At 37.3% G+C, this 24,871-nt stretch overlaps 1 protein-coding gene across 4 annotated transcripts in view; it reads right to left on the bottom strand.

Annotated features, from left to right (window-relative positions):
* LOC105188425 (pleckstrin homology domain-containing family G member 5) overlaps positions 1-24,871 on the bottom strand; it is a 103,655-nt gene that overhangs the window by 32,528 nt on the left and 46,256 nt on the right. Inside the window, exon 1 of one of the 4 annotated variants that reach the window (XM_019843762.2) lies at positions 12,603-14,152. The exons of the other annotated variants lie outside the window; for them this stretch is intronic. Within the exon in view, the coding sequence (XP_019699321.1) occupies positions 12,603-12,647 (45 nt within the window). The 5' untranslated portion in view covers positions 12,648-14,152. Of the gene's footprint in view, positions 1-12,602; positions 14,153-24,871 lie in introns of those variants that run through there. 4 annotated transcript variants of the gene reach the window in all.

Raw genomic sequence — 24,871 nt, forward strand, 5'->3', positions numbered from 1 at the left:
CTACTATAGAATGTGCGAGAATATTTTTATCGTGCGTGAACAACGCCGGAAAGAAATTGCGTTATTTCACGTTGGAAATTTAATATGTTAAACTTTCTTCACTTTTTATGTCTTGTGCCTCTTTTGGAAATTTGAAACTAAGGATCCTATGTGGGGGGAACTAACAACTCTCAATCTTTTAAAATGCGAGATCAATTGGAACAAAATAATATTGAAATCAAACGTGAAGGAAGAAACTTCTCAGAAGCTTAATGTTAAGTCTTTTCCAATAATTAATTGTTATAGTTGATTGTGTAAAGACAACCTTCTTCAATATAAACACATGTTAATCCTAAAACATATTGCACAGACATATAGAAACAATGAGTTGTGTAATAAGTAATTACCGGTTTTTCAGATAAGATGAAACGATTATGTTTTTATGTCATTATAATTTTGTGAAACAATATATATATATATATGAGGGACTATACTATTGTGATCAAAAAGTATCGGGAATGAATTTTTTCCTAGATTAATATGACTTTCATCGACATCTAGCAATCCGCATGTTATTGTCTGCTTTTGTTTACAAATAAATACTTATTTTGTGTATAAAGAGTTTTATAAAACGCAAGAAGTTATTAATCAAAATTTATTTCGTCCCCTTCAAAATAGTCCCTTCTTATTGCAATGCACTTATGCTAACGTTTTTTCCAATCCTCAAAACATACTTTAAAGTCGTTGTCGTGGAAATCCTTTTAGGACTTGCAGCGAATTTTCTTTTATGGCATCAATCGACTCAAAACGGTGACCACGAAGCGGAAATCTTAGTCGAGGAAACAGAAAAAGTCACACCGGTGTCTTATCAGGTAAATACGAAGCTTGCAAAACCATATTTGTAGAATTTTTGACAAAAAATTCATGAATAACAAGAGCATTGTGAGCAGGTGCACGCGCCGCAAGCCCAAATGATCTTTTACAATTGCTTGACAAGATCCAAATGATACTGAAACATGTTCAATAATTGTTAAACGACGATCATTGAGCACCAAATCTCTGACTTGAGTTACATGTTGCTCATCAGTTACAGTGGATTGTCTGCCAGAGTGTGTTCATCTTCGACGCGTTCTCTGTTTTCCTTGAATATCTTGTACCACTCGAAAACTTTTGTTTTTGATAGAGAATCGTTATTGAAGGCATTTTGCAATATTTCCAACGTTTTTGTAGCAATAATTCCGTTGCGAAAACAAAATTTAATGCACGTTCTCTGCTCAATTACATTTGACATTTTGAAAAATCGCAAGAACAAAAAACTGTTTACACACAAAATATGTTATCGAGGTACATTTTTTAAAAATGGGACAGCTTGTATATTTTCTATACCACAATATGGATTGTATACAAGGTAACTGATTTAATTAGTATGTTCGTTTGTGTGTAAACTGAACGAAAAAATCTTGTATTATTTACCAAACAATAATGGTAGTCGTTAAGATATTAATTATAAAAAATTGACAAATGAGTATAAGTGATGCAATAAAATAACTTTTTTAAGAAAATGCCATATTTAAAGAAAGTTTACCGATAGAATATTGATCTTTTTCTATAAAATTTACATCTTATTAGTTGCTCAGAGTTATAACTTATTTTTCATAATGAAAAAGAACGCAAAAATAAATTGAAGTATTTTTCGATATATGATGAAAACGATGCACAATTTTTAAACTATCTTGAATTATTAATTAATGTAAACATTTGCTTGTTCTATAATTTGTATACAGGATGTATAAAAAGTACCAGGATGGCGAAATAGAAGAGAACCTTCTTCTGTTTATTATTGATTGGAGATTACAGAGTTTTATCTTTAACTTTTATTTTTTCAGTAAATTTGGAAGATCTTACAATTGGCTGTTGTCCTTTTTATGCACATGTATTTTATAGTAGTTTGTACGTCTTCTCATGTATCTTAAACTTAAAAAGTAATGATAAAAATAACAATAAAAATAACGATAAAAATGCGATCGAATTTGCATTGGTTACTGATATCCAGAAAATATAACTACGTTACATTCTAATCAATATTCTAACCAAAGGGGTTGTGGCCCTAAGTCAGAGTATACCACAGCCTAAAAGGCTTATTGTGCTCCCCACATAATATAAATGTCGCACAGTTGTAGCTCCTCAAAGCAGCCAATAAACTTCTGCCAGGATATTTCGTATATATCCTTTAATGGTATCGTTTGCTTCCCAAGATATCTAATTCTATGAGTTACGTAAGCCTCGCACTAACATAAAAGATGAAAAGGTGTTTCTTTCTCGTCTAAATACACATACCCGTATTTCTCAGGCCAATTGTATGTAAGTGTTTGTTCAGGCTACAATGTCCTGTAATTATCGCAGTCAGCAGTCTGATTTGTCTTCTGCTGAGTGAGATAAATTCCTTATTGCTCTTTTCAGTAGCGAGGGAGATTAGAAATTATCTCTAGTGAGTCATGGCATCCAGTCTTCTTCAGTAATTACTGTGTTTTATTCAGCATTTTGCTAATAACATTTTTGGCGATGCTATATTGTATCCCGCAGGTTGGATCTGAGCCTCTCTTTTATAGTATATATTACTATTGCAATTATTAATAACAAAAAAATGACGCTACTATCAAGACGTTACTAAACCCTAACAAAAATTTACTACTGGCTATAACTGGTAATAAATTGGCCAATAATAAATTTCTGTCAGGGAAAGAAAGTAACTTGCAACGGTAGCAATGTCGTTATTAACATAACTAATTCGTTACTTCTCAATCGTTTGCATGACATGAATTATCTGTTTGCACAACGGTTTTTACACATTTTCTTCTTGTAAAGTTAAAAGCACATCAAAGACTCACGAATGCAAATCATTATCTACGCGATTGCACGATAATCGATTATAACAGGAGCCGAAATGAAAAAAAAGATATAAGATATTCAACGCCACAAAAATGCCATTAAAAATTGAGGAAAAACATAAATACGTTTATTATTGAGAAATAATAAACGGCTCGTTTGCATCCATCCTATCATCAAAAGATTAATACCCATCATCCGGCGTATATCTGCATCGATTATACAAGCTCGTACCGGCATGCGCGTTTCCGTTACGTGAGAGGAGTTAACACCACAGGTCGAATCTCGCAATTGTTTGGTCGATGCGCGATTGGATGAAATTTCTCTTAATTAGCATTCCCCAAGCATTAATCAATTTGTGAGTCTCAGCGGCCATATAAACAATAATACCATACAAGCTCGCAGCTGTGCCACGGTTAATGCCAAAATCGCCGATTCATTGTGCTTCGACGGACGATCAATTACTCCGGCGTGAAGCGAGGATAGCTCGTGCGCGAGTCCCTATCGATTAGCGCGGTGAGAAGGCGCATGCGATACGAAACGTTACGGAAACGTCATAGCATCCGCCGCAAGTTTTGAGATAAGATATCACAGCTTTTCGAATTTCGAAGGGGTAACTTTTTGAAGCTCTCTGCGCGAACTGCGCTACTGAAGGAGAAGTATCAATTTTCCTTTAGCGACTGCCGTGGAAAAATGATTGTTTAATATATACTTAATGAATTCGAGTTTCCTCTCGTCATCTCCTTTTAAATTCTCCAAGAAGAATATTTCACAAATTTCTCTGAATTTTTCCAGTTATAGCATAGATTCCCATTAGAATTCCCAAATTTATCCTAATTGCGATTCCAATCGGGAAAGCTATTTTTTATATTAAACATAGCTTCTGTATAGAATCAAAATAAACATTACGGAAACTTGTGCTTTTTATCAACTAGTAACATCGGTATATCATAGAAATTTCTCAAAATTCTCAATAATTCTCAAGTATAGCATAGATTCTAATCGGATTAGCCAAACTTTTTACAAATAAATACGTATATTATATTATGATGTTAATTGGGAATTTTATTATTCCTATAACTACACAAAATTTCTTGGGATATAAGTAGAATCTAGTTCTATATTTTCCAAATAAATGAAGTTACAATATTAAACAACTCAAACAAATTCCATTTGTTCTGCTTAATGTTTTAAAAAATTTTTTCAGTTATTATCGTCATAGCCAAACTACATAAATTACGCTACGAAATTACCCCCCCTCCCCCTCCACTCGTCTGATCTAGCCCTCTGCGACTTTTTTCTATTCTTGAACATGAAGAAGTGGTTGTCACCGAATATTAAAAACGAATATTTTGCAGAGCTTGGCCCTACCTACTTTGTTGACGAGAATGAGAGAATGAGAAAAGAGATGGACAAAGTGTACCGAGCTATAAAAGGAGACTATATTAAAAAAGAAAACCCATGTTGCCCAAAAACATAAGTGCTTCATTGTTGGACTTAAAACTTATCAAACAGCTCTCGTATACTGCGAAAGAAGACCGGAATGTTTCTCAATGGCGTGTTTCATTCCTTAAGAATATGCATGGGCATGTATAAAAAATACTTATCCCCTAATTGATTTAAATTTCAATATATTTCAAACTCATTGTGATCGAAAAGGGACATTTCCGTACCTTTTCTCTTCGTTAGAAATGCATTTATGAAACATTACATTTCTAATCCGCAGTTTCGGAAACTTCCCAAGCAGAACGCACCTATTTTAATCTGTGTAGATTTCGGGAAGTCGGACCAGATCCTAATTAATAAAAGAAAAAATAATTTCAAAATCAAAATAAAAAAGAATTTCTTATGCGGTGTTTGTGCGACAAGACGATACAAGGAGAAATGAAACTGTATTTTAAGCAATTAAGCGTGCTCAATGTGCAATTGAATCAAGAGATTCAGTTACACACAATGAGGTTGAAATATGATGAAAAAAATTGAAAAAAAAACCATACATCATACACACGTATATACATACACTACTGCGCGCTGCTCGATGCAAGATTTATGTGTCGACTGTCGAGAGCTATAAATTTCCACAAGATAGCCCTATATACGTGGCTATGTTTAATCCTCCCTCCTGAAGCCATTCTAAAGCTCACGACCGAAATATCGCTATTTATAATAACGGAATATCCATTTCAGATTCGGTCGGCGCGATATCGCGCGTAGCTGCGTGTAATATTTTTTTTTCCACGAATCCTTCCGCGAATGCGCGCTCACGGCACGCCTGTTAAAATGCAAATGCGCGAAGCGAAGTTTCGTTCGGCAGGCGTGATCGCGGGAGGCTCGTAAGATTTGTCCTTCTGTCTTCTGAAATGTCAATAATGATACCCGATATTAGTCGTAAAATGAGGCGCGTTACCGTAACTTGGCGCGCGTTAACCTAGAAAACGGCGCGTTTAACGCTCGAGAATGCGCCATCTACTTTATTATTGCGGTCGTAAGGCATTGTGCTGTCGTCTGCTTTTTCGTGGAAGCCTGAAGAGACAGCACGATAAGGATCACCTCTTACGATGTATTTCTGCTTTCGTGGCGTCGCGTGGCGTCGCCGCAGGTCTCTCGGCGCGGCATCCCCAAGATTACGCGGATTTCCGGACTGTCACGACGACGAACGCAAACGCAATTTTCGTCGATCTTCGTCTAAACATGACAGATATTAAATCGAATCGGCGGTTGGAATGCGTGCATGCGCGTGGTAAAGTCTTGGAAATCGAGGCTTTTGTTATTTCGATGTAATAAGCGCCAAGAGACGAGTGAGCGGCTTAATGTTTGTTCGGAGTTTTGAACTCACAAAGTCTTATGAATATTGAATATGAATGATTGAATTGAATTGTAAATATTAAATATTAAAGTCACTACAATATTATGTCACGTACTGAAATAAAAGTATTTAAAAATAGAAAATATTTATTTGGTAGATACTAATATATTCACTTAAATTTAAATTCTTTTATTTGAATAAGAAGAACAATTTTTTTATACACAGATATAATTTAAAAAAATTCGAGGCAAACATTTTTCTAGTAATAAAAATATATTAATATAAGAATATGTTAGTATCCAAATCAAGGCGAGAATCTTAATATAAATATGTTGGTATGTAACATATAAAAATATAAATTAATATAAATATAATTAATATTAATATAAAAAATCTATTATTAATACTTACTGAATACTTTTTATTTTTTAACTGTTTTTTTTTCTCAATGTATTTTTTTTCATTTAAGTAAATTAAAGTTTGAAAGAATTCGGATAAAATTTAAAGATTGTTTTGTGACGATTTTATGCAATTTCACGATAGCGCGAGAGAATCACATGAGGTATTCTAGAAATTTAATAATAGTTCGTTGCAGAAATAAAATATTGATAGAGAATAACCACTGTAGTCTATAAAAGAAATACGCAGAAGTCTAAATAAAGGAATAAAGTATACGTCTCTTCCTGTTTTCTTATTGTTTTTAAATGGTCGGGTTTTAGCTTTCGTTGAACAAATACTTCTAACTCGTTATTATCCATCTCGTTTGAACAACCAGAACGTAGCTTGTCAGCGTAATCATTCCTGAACTTAGTCTACTTCTCACCATGAAAGAAGGAGGGCGTACTACTAGGTGGCGACTGGACGCCGTGCGTTCGGGACCTGCATCTTATTTCCGTTCCGAAGAGAGAAAAATATCGAGAGCGCGCGGTGTAGTCGCGCCGGGAATCGAACCCGGGTCTTTTCGCTTGCCGGGCGACTGCTCTAAATCACCGAACTACCTGACGTTCCACGCTCACGACGTTCTCCTCTCCCTAGATAACGTTAAGAGATGTCGTTCGGAAGCGACATCTCTAGTGCTATCCCGAGCGCACGGCGACTACAGAGAGAGGCATTGTTACTTGTACCTAGTGGTACAAGCTGGAGGTCTCTCCAAGTCAAAGGTTGTTATCTTTCAAGACCTGCTGTCCATGTAAGCCGGTCTCCACCGTTGCCCCTCCTTATCCGGTGCAAATTATAATAAATAAGCCCCTGCTATTATCTTATCTTGAGTTTTCAAAGTGTCAAAAACACTGTGCTTTGAAGAACATAAGCTTTATCGCTGATAAACTTTTACCCTCTCTATTTCAGAAACAAATTGTCACCTCAAGATAAAAATTTGTGAGGATTCATACCTCACTATAAGATAACGTTTGACATACGATTTACTCAAAAAATTGAGGACCTCAAGGACGGGCTAATTTTTGGGTCACTTTTTCAAATCGTCCGAAAATGTTGTGCAAAACGCATGAAAAAGGAACTCGAACATGGATAGTCGAATTTCCGTAGCACTCAATATCGAAGCGGAACGAGTACCGTTACCGAAACTTAGCTGCGGGCAGCTGATAACGTTCCATGCGCCCGAACATTCTGTACTTACCGCGCACACAATGACCGGTATATCGGATAGAGTACTTGCACAACGACACTCGTGCCTCACCCAAGTTAGGGTAAGAGCGATGCGGCATTAAAGCGAACTTATCGTAGAAGCGGAGATTAAGACAAGTGTCTCGGGGCCGTATTTCGTCAACACCTTACCGACGGCACAAATACGCTGCCAAGGAGCGAGGTATGCTGCTTACGAGAAACTTGTTAACTCTATTAGATAGGAGACGGAGTAGGTAGAGGACAGACTCGATTTAATCTCGTAATCGGTAAATTGTATATCAAAACGCAAACTGGCGCTTCATTAAGTTACGCGCCGCCGTGTATCTCCGGGCGTGATCGTAATTACTCCGAGGAACTAATTATCGTGCGTCGCTGTGCCGGCGATTTGTCATCGTTTATTGCCGTATGAGACGAATATGTCAGCTGCAATTGTGCAAAGCACTGTTTACAGCAGGGAATTTCGAGCGGCTGGGCATTTAGATTTGCGGTAGTTATGCATTAATGAAAAATATCTGATTCAATCATTGTGTTAAATACGATGAAACGGTATCCGATTGAAGAGATAGATAGATTGGTGCATATATATCCTTTATGGACTTCGAAAGCAACAAATAAAGTGATGTCGAAATTGTCATCAAAACAATATAACCTTGTAATATACGTGAAAGTTCCTCTAATTCTCGTATGGAACAATGCTCTCTCTTTGTCACTTTTGTGTTCCAATAATTCCAATAATTTCCAATAAATATTTTAACTATTGCGACTCCTTCCTTTTTTTCCTTTCTCTTTGTAGAACTATGCCGAATAATATAAATTTTAATATTCAACGAATACGATGAATGCGACGAATTCCCCTCTGGTAATTACAAAAGAGCTTTTTTACGAAAGGAGAAGGGAGATAAAGAGTCTTTCGTTCTCTAATCTCGATAACGTTCTATACACGTGAGCGGACTTTTATAGAAAAATGAAGAATGTACCTTTGTGTGGTCGCAATATCGCCACATTGTCAATACCAATTTCAAGCTTCCCCGCGAGAGGTGAAATTGAGTTTGAGTACGATCATGGTTCTCGTGGACGCGAGTTCTGCTTAAGCCGATATATATTTCTCGAAATTGAGAAGCACTGTTAAAGCCGATAAAATTCAATGAAGATGGCGAGCTAACAGAAGATCTTCGGTATAAAAAAGTACCCGAGGTTTAAGCCTTGGCCAAAGCTGGCACCGTACCAAAGATGATTCCGTCATTCGTCTCGAGACGATCATAATCAAAGTGAGTGAAATCGCGGATATACTGTCCCATTACTCTCTCTCTCTCTCTCTCTCTCTCTCTCTCTCTCTCTCTCTCTCTCTCTCTCTCTCTCTCTCTCTCTCACTTCCCTCCCTCCCTCCCCCCTTTCTCTTACCCCTTTCTCCTCCACACGACCCTTCCGATCCATGCCACTTATTACAGCCGCTCGTATTGCCCGTCACCCATCAATCTCTCATAGAACATTACCCCCTCTATCCTTGTCAGACAAGATAGCCACTTGATGCCTGAAATATTCCCCACCATCTGTCGCAACTACAACAACTACTACCACTATCTTCTCACCACTTTTTCTCTCCGTTCTCTGTTGTGCTTTCTATCGTCAATATCACACATCGAGGCAACAGAAATTTTCATTATCGTTTCATAATTTTTTCATTTTTTATACATACGCGAGAGTTATTAGGAGGATGAATTAGTTCTGGTCCCTAGCAATAAATGACTTTAGTAACAAATTAATGGTTAGTACAAATATTGAAATCTGGCAACACTGAAAAATCTGACATTTCTCTATGACATATTGCGCGCTATTGTTACTAATAACTTCATTGTTTATACGCGTCTAAAATATTGTATAGATAGTATAGTAGCTTTTCGAACTGTTGCTGTTGGCAGTGGGCTTATGTAATAATTATAATGTTCCTACATTTATTATAACTTTAATTCAAATTTGAATTAAGCATTGGAAAAATCGGCAGAAATCAGCATGGCAATAACGCGTTAATGATTGTACGTGATTTCAATGAGTTTCGTTGAATAAAATAATTTCATTGTTTATCGCATTGTATATCGTTTTTAATTTCGGAGAGGACGACGGTATGGTGACTCGATATTATAGATATATTGCTATTCTCAATGGTATTACTGTTGTGTATTATACAGAGTGTATAAAAAGCATCGGAACGGCAAAATATCTCGAAAACTAAGCATTTTAGACAAAAATGTTTCATGGTTGTATGGTTTTAAGGGGGACATAAAATAACTACATCATTTTGTTTACAGATTGTTTACAGACGTTACTTTCGTGATATTCACATAATCATTACATTTCTTAAATAGAAAAATTCAATTTCAATAAATTTTTTATTATATCATCTTGTTCTACCAATTAATTTTAACAACTTTTGTCTGAAACATTTTTTTATTTACCTAATATTTTTTGAGATATTTAAGGAAAACTTGATAACTTTTTCAACATTTAATTTATATCTATTTATTGAAAGAAAAATAGTACTAGACTTTTTTGCTCTATTTAGTCTCAAGAATATATTGTTGCAACAGTGCCCTAACTTTTGTTAACTTATCAATCTTTGGGAACTTCAAAATCATCAAATTAACAAAAGTCAGAATACTATTGTAACAATATATTCTTGAGACTAAACAGAAATAAAAATCTACTACTATTTTTTCTTTCGACAAATAGTTAGCGAGGTATCATAAGTTAAATGTTGAAAAAGTTACCAAGTTTTCCTTAAATATCTCAAAAAATATTAGAAAAATAAAAAAATGTTTCAGACAAAAGTTGTTGAAATTAATTGGTAAAAAAAGATGATATAATAAAAAATTGGGATTTCCATTTAAGAAAAGTAATGATCAGTGAATATCTTGAAAGAGGCACCATCTGCAAACAAAACGATATAATTATTTTATATTATATCCCCCTTGAAACCATACAACTTTTGTCATTTTTTCTAAAATGTTTAGTTTTCGCCGCCCCCGTACTTTTTATACATCTTATATATTGGCGCAATATTATCGACGCACTATATTTTTCCGTCGCAAAATATACGTCTTGTTGCTTTAGCGAGCTAGCACTTTCCACCATTAATGAAATCAATGATAACACCGATACTGAGCATTGTATATTCGCAGAGATTCGTCAATAAACATTTACATGATGAGAGCGTGGGCGTTTCTACGATGCACAGCGACAAATTGACTTTCAACGATTAACTGATAGTTTCTATATAAACATGCGCATAAATCGACCCTCATGAATATTTACTACATTTGACATTTTACATATTGTGTTTTGATGACAACAGAGACTACATAATTCGTACATTGTTGACGACGACTAATAGCGATTCTGCATTGTGAGAAGAATTTCTTTTTCTCTGAAGAATTCTATTTTACTCTGAATAAATAAGAAATGAATGCTAAATAGTTGAAGCGTCTTTAGTATACAGTTTGAAAGAAAAATTTCAAAAGTTCTCGCGCAATTTAAAAAATCAGTTTGCACATTTGTGAATATTCTCGTATTTATATTATTATATATCAGCTTGCTAAAGAATAATGTAAACATTAAATAACAATAATAATATCAACGTAATATTTCATATTAACTATGATTATATAGTTGTACCATATAATCATGTGATCTTTCGAACGGCATAAAATATCGCTTATTTTATATTTATTTATTGAAATGGGGAACGAGAGCGAAATAATAATTGTGTAATTCGAGTTCAAACACAAGGCTCGAGAATCAAAGATAATATATGAGTGTCATTCTTGAATCACAGGATTATTCGTGACGCAGAGATAAACGAGTATAACACAGGAAAATCTCTCTTGCGAAAAACGACACAATGCGACTTCACGACAATCGGACTTTACGAGAGGTTCTCGTTAAAATAGGTGAAGTGGTAGCGTAACAAGCGCAGCCCGCATGCGAAATTCTTTGAGAAGTGCGTCTCTACTCAGCGTAGTTGACGGATCTCCGATTTAGTCGATTTGAACGAATCGACTTACGCAAATCCGTCTCGATGTAATAACTTAAAGTAGTACTATTCCGTTTGCTACGCTTTGTCCAAAAAAGAAAGATGTGTTGTACTTTCATAAATACATATGTAAGTTCGTCTCAATATTGTGGAAAATTATGAAAAATATTCTATTATCAAGGTTGAAAAAGTTATTTTGTAAAAATACTTAGTTACAGTTATAATTTTTTTCACTGAACAAGTAACTAGTTACAGTTATAAGTTACTGATCTTCAAAAATTACATTTTACAGTTATAGTTAGAAAGTAACGAGTTATTCGACGAGTTTCAAAAAAATCGACAGAAGGAATCGCCTCTTTAATCTTAGCTGATTGCGGATCACCCCTTTTGCCGCGTGCAAAATATTACTTTCCTTTTAAACGTATTCCCACATTTTAAATTAATCAACAATCATGAGAAGCACGTAGGCAGAAATTATGTAACTGAACAAAATCTTTTAATAAAGATTGATCTATTGATGATCAAGTATTCGCGGAGCTAAATGTATATAAAAACCTTTCTACAAATTTTTCATATATTTTTAAAAATGTCTAAATTCAGTTGTAGAGATATAGCAATGTTCTTCGAAACTTTCTTGAATGTAGCTTGAACTCACGTTCGGGATGTAAAAGCTACAGAACTTTCGTGTTAGGCAAATCTTTATGCTAACTATTATTAATTAAGCTTCAGACATCAGTTCTGAAATTTTTTATTGTTTTCATATTGAGCAATGACCAACTTTCTTTTTGCATGTTTTCTCTCTCTCTCTCTCTCTCTCTCTCTCTCTCTCTCTCTCTCCTTCTCTTTCTTATAATATGAAAGCATCTATAATTTTGCGCAATCGATAAATTTTGCAGAAAAAGTCAATGTTTTATTTCATAAAGTTTCCAAGAGTGGCATTCTCTTAAGAGTTTTCAGGGTAAACATTTAGTTGAGAAAATTTTTCAATCACCCCTATTATAATCCATAAAAGTTTGCTGTACCAAAGTTGAAATATTCTAAATATGTCTATAACATTCAAAAGATTAATAAAAAGATGACAGGATGATAAAAGGAATTAAATCTTTAACAAATGCTTCGATAGAATATTCTATTCATGTTACGAGCTTCATCACACAGGAACATGTGAATCTCCTCCGAATACTACATATACTTTTCCTATACTCGAGCACTGTCGGAAACCAGTGACGGCACGACATCACAACAACACGCAGCATTTACCTGAACGCGACCCATCGGCGGCGATACCACCAAGAAGATCCTCATGGTGGCATTGAGAAAGTCATCAGGATTGCGGTTGGTCTCCTGCAGGGCAGCTTCGGATATGCTGGAACTACTCTGGGCGGTCTTGCGGCGTACTTTGCGCCGTATGCTGCCGACTAGTTTTCGCCAATCCTGCCCAGTTGTGCCGATACCACCGGACGATGCGATACCGGCACCACCCCCGCCCCCGTAGTTGGCCGCATCCTGGCCAGCCGCCGTCGCCGTCGCCGCCGCCGCCGCCGCCGCCGCCGCCGCCGTCGCGGACGACGACGACGACGACGACGACGACTTCGAGGGGCTTAGATCGCGGCTGGAACGTCGGCTTAGGGTGCCGCGGCCCGATGAGGCCCCGGATGCGGACACCGTGATGCTGCCGGCCCCCACTATCGGCCGCTGGCCAGCCGCTGGCCAGGCGCTGGGACTTGTGTTACCCCCACCGTCGCCGCCGCCACTGCCGCTGCCGGGCCCGCTGGCCCCGGCACTGTCTCCCCCTCCGCGGCCGTACGTGCCAATTGCGCGACGGCTGGCCGCGCCGCTGCTCAGTCGACGTACGAGACCACGAAGGCCGTTCTTCCGGCTCGGCGGGCCCTCTTCGATGCGCTCACCCGGTGTTTCCACTCTCTGGCTTGCACGGGCACCGTTCCCAAGAGATCACGGACAGCTTCTCGACGGCCGGCTCCTCGACAGTCTCGACAGGCTGTCTTCTTTCCCTTTTTCTTCTCCTTTAAACTCTCCTTCCGATCTTACCCTTTCCATTCCACGACGGTATTCCTTTTCCGGAAAGCAAAGAGGCGTACACTTGCGCTAACCTTTGTCTTTGCTGATTATACGCTGTGCTTTTCACTCTGTGCACGTCTACGCGCGATTTTTATGAGCACACGGTGACCATTATCCCCAGCCATTACACCATTCCTTCGTCCGTCTTAAATTTGACAGCTCTTACAGCTTCTCGCTGAGAAGCGCGAGAAACACGAAGGCTGCATATACGCCGCGGCTTGACGCACAACGTGTCGAGCAACTCGAATTATTCGTACACTTCCTGAGCTTCGTGCTGTATCGATCAGATAGCTCGCAAGTGCCGTTCCCGCGAAGGTATTTCCAGTCGGTGGAGCGCCGAATTTTCTCAACTTTTGTTTACCACCCACATATGCTCGTGTGAGTTTCTGCAAGGCGCGCTTCGTTGTGAGGAATTACAAAGTTTTCCAGCCGTTTCGCGAATGCACTTTACGACTAGTGCGCTTTGCGTTTCGCTGGTGTGGCAGCATATAACGATTAAGCTGATTGTGATACACGAGGCGAAGCGATGCTTCCTCGATCGTCGACTTCGCCTGTCGATTTAACGTCGCGACGAAAACGAATGCGTGCCGTGGGCTTCGAAGATTACGGTATTCCTACTAGTGCGGTTAGTGGAAACACGCAATTCCCCTCCAAGATCAACGTCTTCGATTCGTTTTTCATTTCGTCTTTTTCTTCTTCTTCTTCTTCTTCTTCTTCTTCCTCTTTTTCGTCTTCTTCTTCTTCTTCTTCTTCTTCGTTTTCTTCTTCTTCTTCTTCTTCTTCTTCTTCTTCTTCTTCTTCTTTTTCTTCAGTGCTTTCGTTCGTGCGAGATCTGACTCACACGAAACAGCCACAAAGAAGTTGTAATAGAACTGATCAGCAAGAGAGCGTTTAGGCTGAAGTCGCGACGAGAAGATCCTCTTAGTCTGAGCTAATGACAAAGGACGACATAAGACTCTCGCTCTTTCGAGTTTCCTCGCGCAAAATCTCCGAGAGAAATCGTGAACGGCGTTTCTCGCAAGCTTTGACACGGCTCTGCCTCGAGCGGAAACTCTGAAACGAGCGGAGACACGGACAACTTTTTCGTTCTGTTCGTTCGATTTTTAGATTGAACAATATCCTCCCGATGACGAATTTTTACAATGTAACATCCGTCCGACAAATACGTTTAGCTAAAATTTCTCGAGAGACGACGTTGAACAAATGCTCGTCGTCGAAGCTTCACATCTTCCACGTCCACGAAGTGGACACCTGAGAAATTACGACCAGATCCTTGCCGCTACCTTCGGCATGTCTCCCTTATACTCGTTGTTATGAAAGGTCACGCCCCGTCTTAGACGAAAGGTCACGTTAGGCGTATGTGGCAGATGGTCAGGCTGATATCGCGGTCGCGGCCAAATCAATTTCCGTAGCTTATCGACACACCAACGAGACTCTCCGCTTCCGCTCGCGTTCCTCGCGTTCCTCGAATGTGTGCGCTTCAGTGGGCGAGCTTCCAGCGGACATTTACGTGGGTCATAATCGTCATCGTCGCATCAGTCGTCAGCATCGCGCGTCAGTATCACGCGAACTGTATCGCGCTGCAACTGTTTCGAGTAGGCAACACCTGTTGTCGTATCTGAATTACCTTGACTCTGCACTTCTAATCCATGTAATCATTGCACAACGAATTATTGCGAGAAATACGGGGAATCTTTGGAATCTGCCGTGCGGGTCTCGTCGTGACATTCTTTCCGCTTGGATTCACGGGATCGCCCGCAATTCTCGGTCTTGTTTTCATTAATCCTGGTGCCTGAAGATTACGCAGTTACCTTGAAGATGAATTTTCAGTTCCATTATCAGAAATATACGTGAGGAGCTCGGCTCCGTTACGGCTCGATAAATTCGCGCGCTCGTGTTAATATTAACGGGGTCCGCTTAGAAACACGCGGGGATCGTCATGCGAGAGCATGAGAGAGAGAGAGAGAGAGAGAGAGAGAGAGAGAGAGAGAAAGAGGAGAAGCAGGGCTGCCGCTTAAATTGCTTCACTCGTGCCAGATTACGTTGTGCATGACGTTGTCGGCAGTTCGAGTGAGATCCGGATTAGCGGTATCTTTAATTTCGCCCCGCAACCTCTCACACTTCCTCATGCGAGATCCTACTGTGTGCTGATCAGTACGCGCGGCCGAGTCGACCGGTTCTAATTTGAATTGGGACTCCCTTCGTTGAGCTCTGCCGGCCTGAGTTTGCCCGTTCGATAAATCAGCCAGGGAAAATCTGCGGAAGAGATTCGTATTTGTCGAGTCCACCTCGAAATAGTACGCTCGATGCTTGACGCAATGTCAAAGCGAACCGAAAAGCAGCCCTCAATTCAGTTCGGCGGCATCGCGAGCTTCCGCGGCTTACTTCCTGTTTGAACGGTTATCCTCCTTTCCCTGTAGGAATCTATCAAACTTCGGACTTATGTCATGATAATAAAGAGAAATTAGCTTGTCGCTGATTGGGCAACGGGCGAGATTATTTCGTGTTGCATTTTTGTGCTTCTTCGCAATTGAATCATTTCCAAATTGGATATAAATTGGGTTTATATTTAGAATTAAATCATTTGCACAAACGAGGTTTCAAGTTAGATCTTCGAAAATTTTGTACTTCGTTCCCGCGACTCTTTTATCATGTCAACTGATGTGTATCGGTCCTACTTTTTCTATTTTCGAGGCGATGCAAATTGTGTAATCGATTTTGTTATCGATATGAGAGCGGCGAGCTCTAAGAAAATCCGACTCGTTGATCTTGGTAATTAGATGCGTCGCCGAAACTTGCAGTGGGATCTGAGCGGCGGAAGTAAATAGGTTGTTGCCGTCGTCGTCGTCGTCGTCGTCGTCGTTGTCGTTGTCGTTGTTATCACTTTCGAACTTGCTAATGGCATGTGAGCCGCGAATCGGGCCAAGGACATTCACGTATAAGTGAAGGGTCTTTGCTTTAACACGGGAGAGCCATTACCCTTTGACGGGATCGATTGGCACGTCAAGTCAAGCGAAAGGATCTCGCTACGATCTTTCGAACTCGCTTGGCAAGGAATCGATGGAATAAGTTAGACCGCGGCGACAATTATCATTTGCTCGTGGCAAATTGTGTGATACTCCTCTCGTCGATTATCCGCTCCGCTCCACGATCACTTCGCTACTCGTGCCCACCTCGCATCACGAGAGTACATTTTTTAATCTGCAACGGCAGCTTGCTGTAGTTCCCGGCATCTGCGTAATAAATCGATTACGTCGATTAGTGAGTTTTATTATTAACGAAGCGGCATGCCTGATGCGCGGCTATCATGCTATTCGCCATTCGCGTGATCACTGGAAAATCGAGTTTCGCAATGCATTAAGATGTATTATGTCTTTCTCTCGTTACAGAGAGATTAATTTGGTCAAGCCCACACTTGAAGATTGAAACATACGTTTAGTTGATGACCGTTGCAAAAATGTTTCTCTACTTACACAAATAAAATATATCTGAGAAAAATTATATGTAATAATTTAGCCATGTACATATATGTACATATGTCCACATATGGCTAAATTATTAGCGAGATATCGTGAGTTAAATATTGAAAAAGTTATCAAGTTTTCCTTAAATATCTCAAAAAATATTAGGCAAATAAAAAATGTTTCAGACAAAAGTTGTTTAAATTAATTGGTAGAAAAAGACGGTTGTAATAAAAGATTGGGATTTCCCATTTCAAGTTTCTTTTTTGTTCAATTTATCCGGGGATCCGCCCTTTTGTTAAAATCCTTCATTTTTCTACAATTTTCGTATTAAATAGTTGCTTAGATAGATAGATGTAGCGTATGAAAGTAGTTGTACTTATTTTATTGCCATGACAATATTGTTATTAAAAAAATACTCGTATATGACGACACTATTTCAAAATAACTGTGAAATGCGGTGTAAACAAATCGTATAGACAATTTCCGAATTGATCTTAAGTATTTCTAAATTTGTTAACTTTATCCTTGTCGTCGTATCTTTGTCCTTGTTATTTCTCTCCTTGTCGCTCTTACTGTCTCACGTTTGATCACATACAGGATATCTGTAAAGTCCGACCCCACTCCTGGATCTCGGAAACGGCTTTAAATATGGAAAAATGTTTCAGACAAAAGTTATAGGACACTGAGGGGGACACATGATAAAAAAATATGACCTTGAGTGCAATCTCCACGCGGTACATCTTGGGTAACGCGAATGCCGGCGGTATGTCAACTTTGAAGCTTCATATCTTGGGAATGATATGACTTGCGCAGAAAACAAAAATATATAATGTTTTGAAAACGTCTCGACAAGGACTACAAGAATATGCAATAAAAAAATAAGAGGTTCCATTTGAGAAAATATCGATCACATTGACCTGGCCTTGATAAAGTCACTCAAGGTCAAGTCCATATTTTTATCATGTGTCCCCCTCAATATCCTACAACTTTTGTTCGAAACATTTTTCCATACTTAAAGTCGTTTCCGAGATTCAGGGGTGAAGTCGGACTTTACAGATACCCTGAAAGCAAGGGAATTCGATGTTAAAACGAATAAACTGTAATTGTTTCGTATGATAGTTTTCATCTTAGTACTTAGTACTCGCAAGTTTGATCGAAATAATTCTCCCTCGGTCTGGAGTTTGTCGCTTCGATGATGTTCTCGCGTCTTGAAATAATGGATGTGCGTTAAGAATTACGAGCGAAGATCATCCAACAAACAGTCCGTGCGTCATCTCGACGTTCCGAGAAACTTCATCTCCATGCGGGGAATTCACTAGTAGACGTCTGAAAGGATCCCTGCTCTAATCTAAAGGCATCGATGGAATCAATTGGAGACAGCGCGCAGATTCGATTAAAGGGTTCGACGCGAATTTGCGGGAAACCACGGTCGTGTCTTGACGTTACGGTGATGGATGAAAGACCGCTGTAATGCAAAACCATTACGACGGATGTAACGTGATTTATGTACGGGATATTTCGCCGGGCTATAAATAATCTTTTCTGTTATATTATAGGCTCTCGTGATTGATTTGAAGTCGATCTTCTTTTTAGCGAAAGTTTGGGATCACTTTTTCTTTTCCCCGTGGTAGTAAAAATTCCAAAGGAAACTTTATTCAATACGAAAGAATCTTCGATTCTAAACAGACAAGTTTGAGCTAAAAGTCCCGAATCATATACGAGTATTTCGTTTCATCGTGATAGACGATAAACAATAAGAGATTACTTTGCAGCTGCAATGAAATCGAGATAAGCCACGATGCAGCGTTCACAGTTCCATTGTATGCATGTGATATTTACTAGAAAGCTTTATTAATAATCTGAAAGGGTAAAGCTTAAGGGAAGAGACAGCGTATATCAGATACTGTGCGTATGAATATTCTCATCGCGTCATACAACGGCATTCATATTCCATATTACGTACTAATGTAATGCAATTATGTGACAGCATGTTTTAACATAATTAAACCGCCGAATATGTAATGCGAGCGTCAGAATGAAGCTTCTTGTTATTCTGCTAAAATACTATTGAAGACAAACGCATAATGAGTATTATCGAAATTACGGGGGTTCGGAAGGATTTCACACGACAAGCTTGCCTACGCTTAAATAACGCCACAGAGCATTGTTCATTCTCTGCCCGATTCTCTCTGCCTTTATTTAACATAATTAAAGGGCGGTGTTGGGAAAGCTATTTTTTAAAAATAACTTGTTTCCGTTATCGTTACTTAAGACGAAGACAATTTATAATTCCTTTCATATGTTTCATCAAAGTTTGAAGATTGAAGAAAACGCTTTTGGACGATTCGCTGCTACTCATTCAATATACGAGTATTCTATATACAGGGTATCCGAAAAGTCCCGGATCGCTAAGATATCTCGGAGATAAGACATTTCAGAAAAAAATGTTTCATACAAACAAAGTTTCAAGAAGGACATAAAACAACTACATCATTTTGTTTACAGATGACATCATTTTCGAGATATTTATTGATCATTACGTTTCTTAAGTGGGAACTTAAATTTTTTTATTATATCATCTTTTTCTTTTTCTACCAATTAATTTAAACAACATTTGTCTTTGAAACATATTTCTATCCTTGCCTAATATTTTTTCAGATATTTAAAGAAAACTTTTTCAATATTCAACTTACGGTATCTCGCTGTTTGTCGAAAGAAAAAATAGTACTAGACCTTTTTATTTTATTTAGTTTCAAGAATATATTGCTGCAATAATGCTTTAACTTTTATTAACTTATCGACTTTTGGAAATTTCAGAATCATCGAATTAACAAAAATCAGGATGCTATTGTAACAATATATTTTTGAGACTAAATAAAGTAAAAAAGTCTAGCACCATTTTTTTCTTTCGACAATAAGTTAGCGAGATATCGTAAGTTAAATATTGAAAAAGTTACGAAGTTTTCCTTAAATATCTAATAAATATTGGGCAAATAAAAAGATGTTTCAGACAAAAGTCGTTAAAATTAATTGATTTGTTGTAAAAATTAATTGAAGAAAAAGGTGATATAATAAAGAATTTAGATTTCTATTTAACTTTTTCATTGCTGAATTAACTTCCCTTGAGAAAATTATTAAAATATTTGTCGCTAATTGGAATATTCACTTTATTAATTATCGCACTAACATTATGTTATTAACGGAAGACATTATTAATAAATTATTAGAAAAAAGTAACATGTAACAGTTATGTTGTTACGAGCATTGTGTTCTTATGCTGGGGAAATGCGACGGGAACAACAGGATAGTCGGAGACGGAACGGATTGTCGTGCGATTATGATGGAGACGGAAAGGAAAATAGAGAAAAGGGACAAATTGAGTCGTGTAAAACGCGAGTGAATATGAATTTCAAGCCTCGCAATATGATTTCATAGATCATATTTCGGACACATTCGCGAGGGTGAACTCGTGGCGAGATGCCACTCGTGAGGACTAATTAATCGAGCGTGCGAGCTGTGAATTTAGGTCACCGTAAGTAAGATTCGGCGGCTGAGTTGCACCGGCACGATCTGTCCTCTCTATCTCTCCGCGGGATTTAATTGAAGGGCCGAGCATCATGTCGCGAGTGATCGTGTCTTCGAAGGTTCGCCTATTCTTTCCACCCAACGCTCCGTAGAACCGGAACGAGGGAGGATCAAGGAAGCGAGAATCCTTGAAGAAATACGATGGAGACGCACTAAGTGTCTAGTTAAACCTCGAACTCGATAGTGTTTATTTGATTTCAATAAAATCCGATTGGAGTAACGGTCAGAGTTTCTGATTTGATAAAGCGCTTCATTGGATAATTCGTTAGACGCGAGAGAGATTCTCCCTTCCATTAATTCCCGCCCCCCTCCCATTTATTCATTAGTACCTTCTATATTCACTTGAAACGTTAGTTCATAAATTTTATTATTTCACAAACATTGGAGTGAAATGTCGTAAGAGAGAATTGGTTGTGAAAATTGGCTAGAGAATGCTAGGGATATAAATTATATTTGAAACTTCGGTACTTTTCCGAAACTTCGAACTTTTCGAGTTTCAAAGGATGATAATAATAAAAATAATAATAACAATAATAATAATAATAATAATAATAATACAAAATAAAAAAATGATCGCAGATGAAATAAACCGGAGATTAAATTGACTGTTAAATATGACGAGTGAAGAACATAAAATAAAAGAAACGAAAAATATTAAATATACGTAATATAAATAATAAGCAGAAATATAAAAAGTGAATATAAAAATAAGTTGAATATAATTAAAATGAAATGAAAAGTATAAATATGAGGTAATTATAGGACTGCATCTGATCTAGCATCTATTGATGCACATTTAAATTTAAATGGAGAGCCATGAAAGGAATCAATAGAAACTGAGAATGTATTCATCGTCATTCATAATGTTATGTCACTCAAATGTAATGTACTCAGAATATAATGTACGATATTATGAAAAAGAGGACTGCATTTTAAATATCGCAGTGAAACATCAAAATGTATCAGTCTTAGTGCATTTTAAAACAATTCATATCGTTAAAAATATCATATTTGAATAACGAAACTTCGAAATATAATTATTAAAATATGAATATTCTGTGAATATTATATGAATATTCGAAAATGCAGAAATTTAAAAGTGTAAATACAATTAAATAGCTATAAAATATTTTTATTAAGGCTTTCGATATTTCGAATTTTCGAACAGAATTCGAAGACTCGAAGCTTTGAACTCTAACGTCGAACATCGACCTGTACTCAAAAAGCTACGAAGCTTCCTTTTTAATGTATTTAATACATAATAATATTTATATAAAGTTGACATATATATATATACAGGGTGTCCCATTTTAATCCGGCCGGCTGAATAAAATTCGAGGATATTCTCCAGAAAAAAATGTCAGACAAATGTTGCTCAGTTCTAAGAGGGACATTCGATGCCATCAACAATTTTGACCTCGGGTGAAGGGTTCAAGGTCATTCAAGGTCAACTTTTTTTTCTTAAATGGGAACCCCTATTTTTCACATCGGCAATCGATTCTACGTAAAAGAAAATAAAACTTTTGTCTGAAGCATTTTTTTTTATAACGCAAACTAATTTCACTTATTCAGCCTCCAAAATTGAAATTTTCAAACTTTCTGAATTTTTTACTCGAGAATGGTGGGGTTTGGGGGGGGGAAATTGCAGAAGACAAAAAGTTCTTGGAATGTTGCAAGGAATTCACTCGAATTTTCGCATAGTTGATCGTACACTTTTTTCCGTCAATGTTCTATCTGTCAGGAGGTACCTCGAAAAAAGTGCACGATCAACTATGCGAAAATTCGAGTGAATTCCTTGCAGCATTCCAAGAACTTTTTGTCTTCTGCAATTTCCCCCCCCCAAACCCCACCATTCTCGAGTAAAAAATTCAGAAAGTTTGAAAATTTCAATTTTGGAGGCTGAATAAGTAAAATTAGTTTGCGTTATAAAAAAAATGCTTCAAACAAAAGTTTCATTTTTTTTTACGTAGAATCGATTGCCGATGTGAAAAATAGGGGTTCCCATTTAAGAAAAAAAAGTTGACCTTGAATAACCTTGAACCCTTCACCCAAGGTCAAAATTTTGATGGCATCGAATGTCCCCCTTAGAACTGAGCAACATTTGTCTGACATTTTTTTCTGGAGAATATCCTCGAATTTTATTCAGCCGGCTGGATTAAAATGGGACATCCTGTATATATAAGGGTGTTCCATTTTAAATGAGCTTAAACGCGTTGCTTTCGAGATAGTAACACCTAACATGACTGCGATATCTTGTGTACTTCATCATCTCGTGGGATCAGTCGTACATCAGTTCCTTTCTCAGGGAATAACTTGGATGCCATTGATAGAAGTTTATCCGGCGAGTTTATCCGGGAACTGCTACAATCTTGCGATAATCTTCGTCTCCCTTCTATCTCGACTCTTCGACCATGTGACACGACGCACGGATCACATGAAGGACATCTCAAAGGGGAACGTGATCGGCCTCGAAGAGTTGATAGAAGAAGATTCGCGCTTCCATCAGTTACATGGTCGGCAATATATGGTACACGAAATAAGTACGACAATTCGTGCGAAGAGCATATAGTCTCAGAGAAAGAGGATGAGAGAGAGAGAGAGAGAGAGAGAGAGAGAGAGAGAGAGAGCGGGAAGAATAAGAAAGAGGAGAAAAATTGAGGAGGGAGATGGAAAGAGGGGGGGGAGGCATAGCAGAGCTGGCTTTGATGAAAGGGTTCTTCGAGACGGCGAACGCTAAGGATCTCTCGGTTAAATTTTAGGAATTTGCGATCCGACTTTTGTATACGACAAAATTCCTGCCGTATTGCGTTCCTGTTTCGAATCTGTTGCCGCTGCGCTGCTTGTTCCCTTCCATTACCTTCCTATTCCCTAATCTACCTCTTTCCCTCTGAATCCATCGCACTGAGTGTATACCGTCGGAATGAAAACCAGGTCGTCGTACAAATAGCATAAATTCATGTAATTTTCGTGTAAAATAATTTTTCCTATTAAATTCTTCTCGCGTGGTCGGAGTTTACACGGAGAGCTTGCGAAATGGTGGATAATCTATGCGAATATAATTCACCGTACTGTGACAACTCAAAGAAGAAACACGTTACGTTGATCATCTCGCTGATTTCTAATTTATTTCAATGCTCAATTCAAACTTAAATCACCAGGGATACCTAAGTGCAATTCGCGATATACAGGGTGCTAAATTTCAAATGTAACAGATAAAAAATCTCGAAAACTATGAAAGATATTGAAAAAAGCTAAAACACGTGTTCCATGATTTTGAAGGAGAAAGAGAATGGCATTATCAGTTTTTTATTTGGAGGGCATTTTCAAGATCACTTGAAGGTCAACTTAATTTTTTAAAACAGAAAGCCCAATTTTTTATTATATTTTTTTTCAACCAATTAATTTTAACAACTTTTGTCTGAAACATTTCTTTATTTGCCTAATATTTTTTTAAATATTTAAGGAAAACTTGGTAACTCTTTTAATATTTAACTTACGATATCTCGCTAAACTATTCGTCGAAAGAAGAAATAATATTAGACTTTTTTGCTTTGTTTATTATCAAGAATATATTACTATAATAATGCCCTAACTTTTGTTAATTTAATTATTTTGAAATTTCCAAAGGTCGATAAGTCACTAACGCCCCTGCCTACTCCTCCCCTCCACATACACACACACACACACACACACACATCCCCCCTCCTTCCTCACTTATTCTTAAAACTATCTTACCACTATCTTATCACTACTTATAACTACTCGCTTATACCACGCATACTTATATACTACGATCGCTTGGAGATATTGTAAGTTAAATATTGAAAATATTGAAAATTACCAAGTTTTCCATAAATATCTCAAAAAATATTAGGCAAATAAAAAATATTTCAGACAAAATATTTTGCATATAAGTCGCAAAATAGAGCGAACGCGTCATTTTCCGGTCATTTGTTTACAACTTCCACATTTTTCAATAGAATAATTTGAAATGTAATATGAATGATACACGATATTGATATATTTTCAGAGTATACAATTAAAATCATCTATAACTTAACTGTTACCGATAAAACATATAAATGATTACTCCATAACTATATTGTATGAAATGAATTGAAAATAATAAAAATAATCAATGTATACGACTTTTCAGACAAATATTACAAAAAACTGAGTTCAATTTGATTTTCAGTGATTGCTTTATTTATCGCTAATGATAATAAGATACACATGAATGAATTCGGAATTCAATTAAATTTGTATTTAGTATTATGTCTGATATAATGAATGAATAAGGGAAAACATAATATGAACGCATCAAAATATATTGATATTATTGGATTTCAAATATTTATTATTTCATCTGTTCTCAGCATTATCCAAGATTAATGATGTGAA

This window comes from Harpegnathos saltator, unplaced genomic scaffold, assembly GCF_003227715.2.
Source record: "Harpegnathos saltator strain DR-91 unplaced genomic scaffold, Hsal_v8.6 scaffold160, whole genome shotgun sequence".
In the NCBI taxonomy this organism is placed as follows: domain Eukaryota; kingdom Metazoa; phylum Arthropoda; class Insecta; order Hymenoptera; family Formicidae; genus Harpegnathos; species Harpegnathos saltator.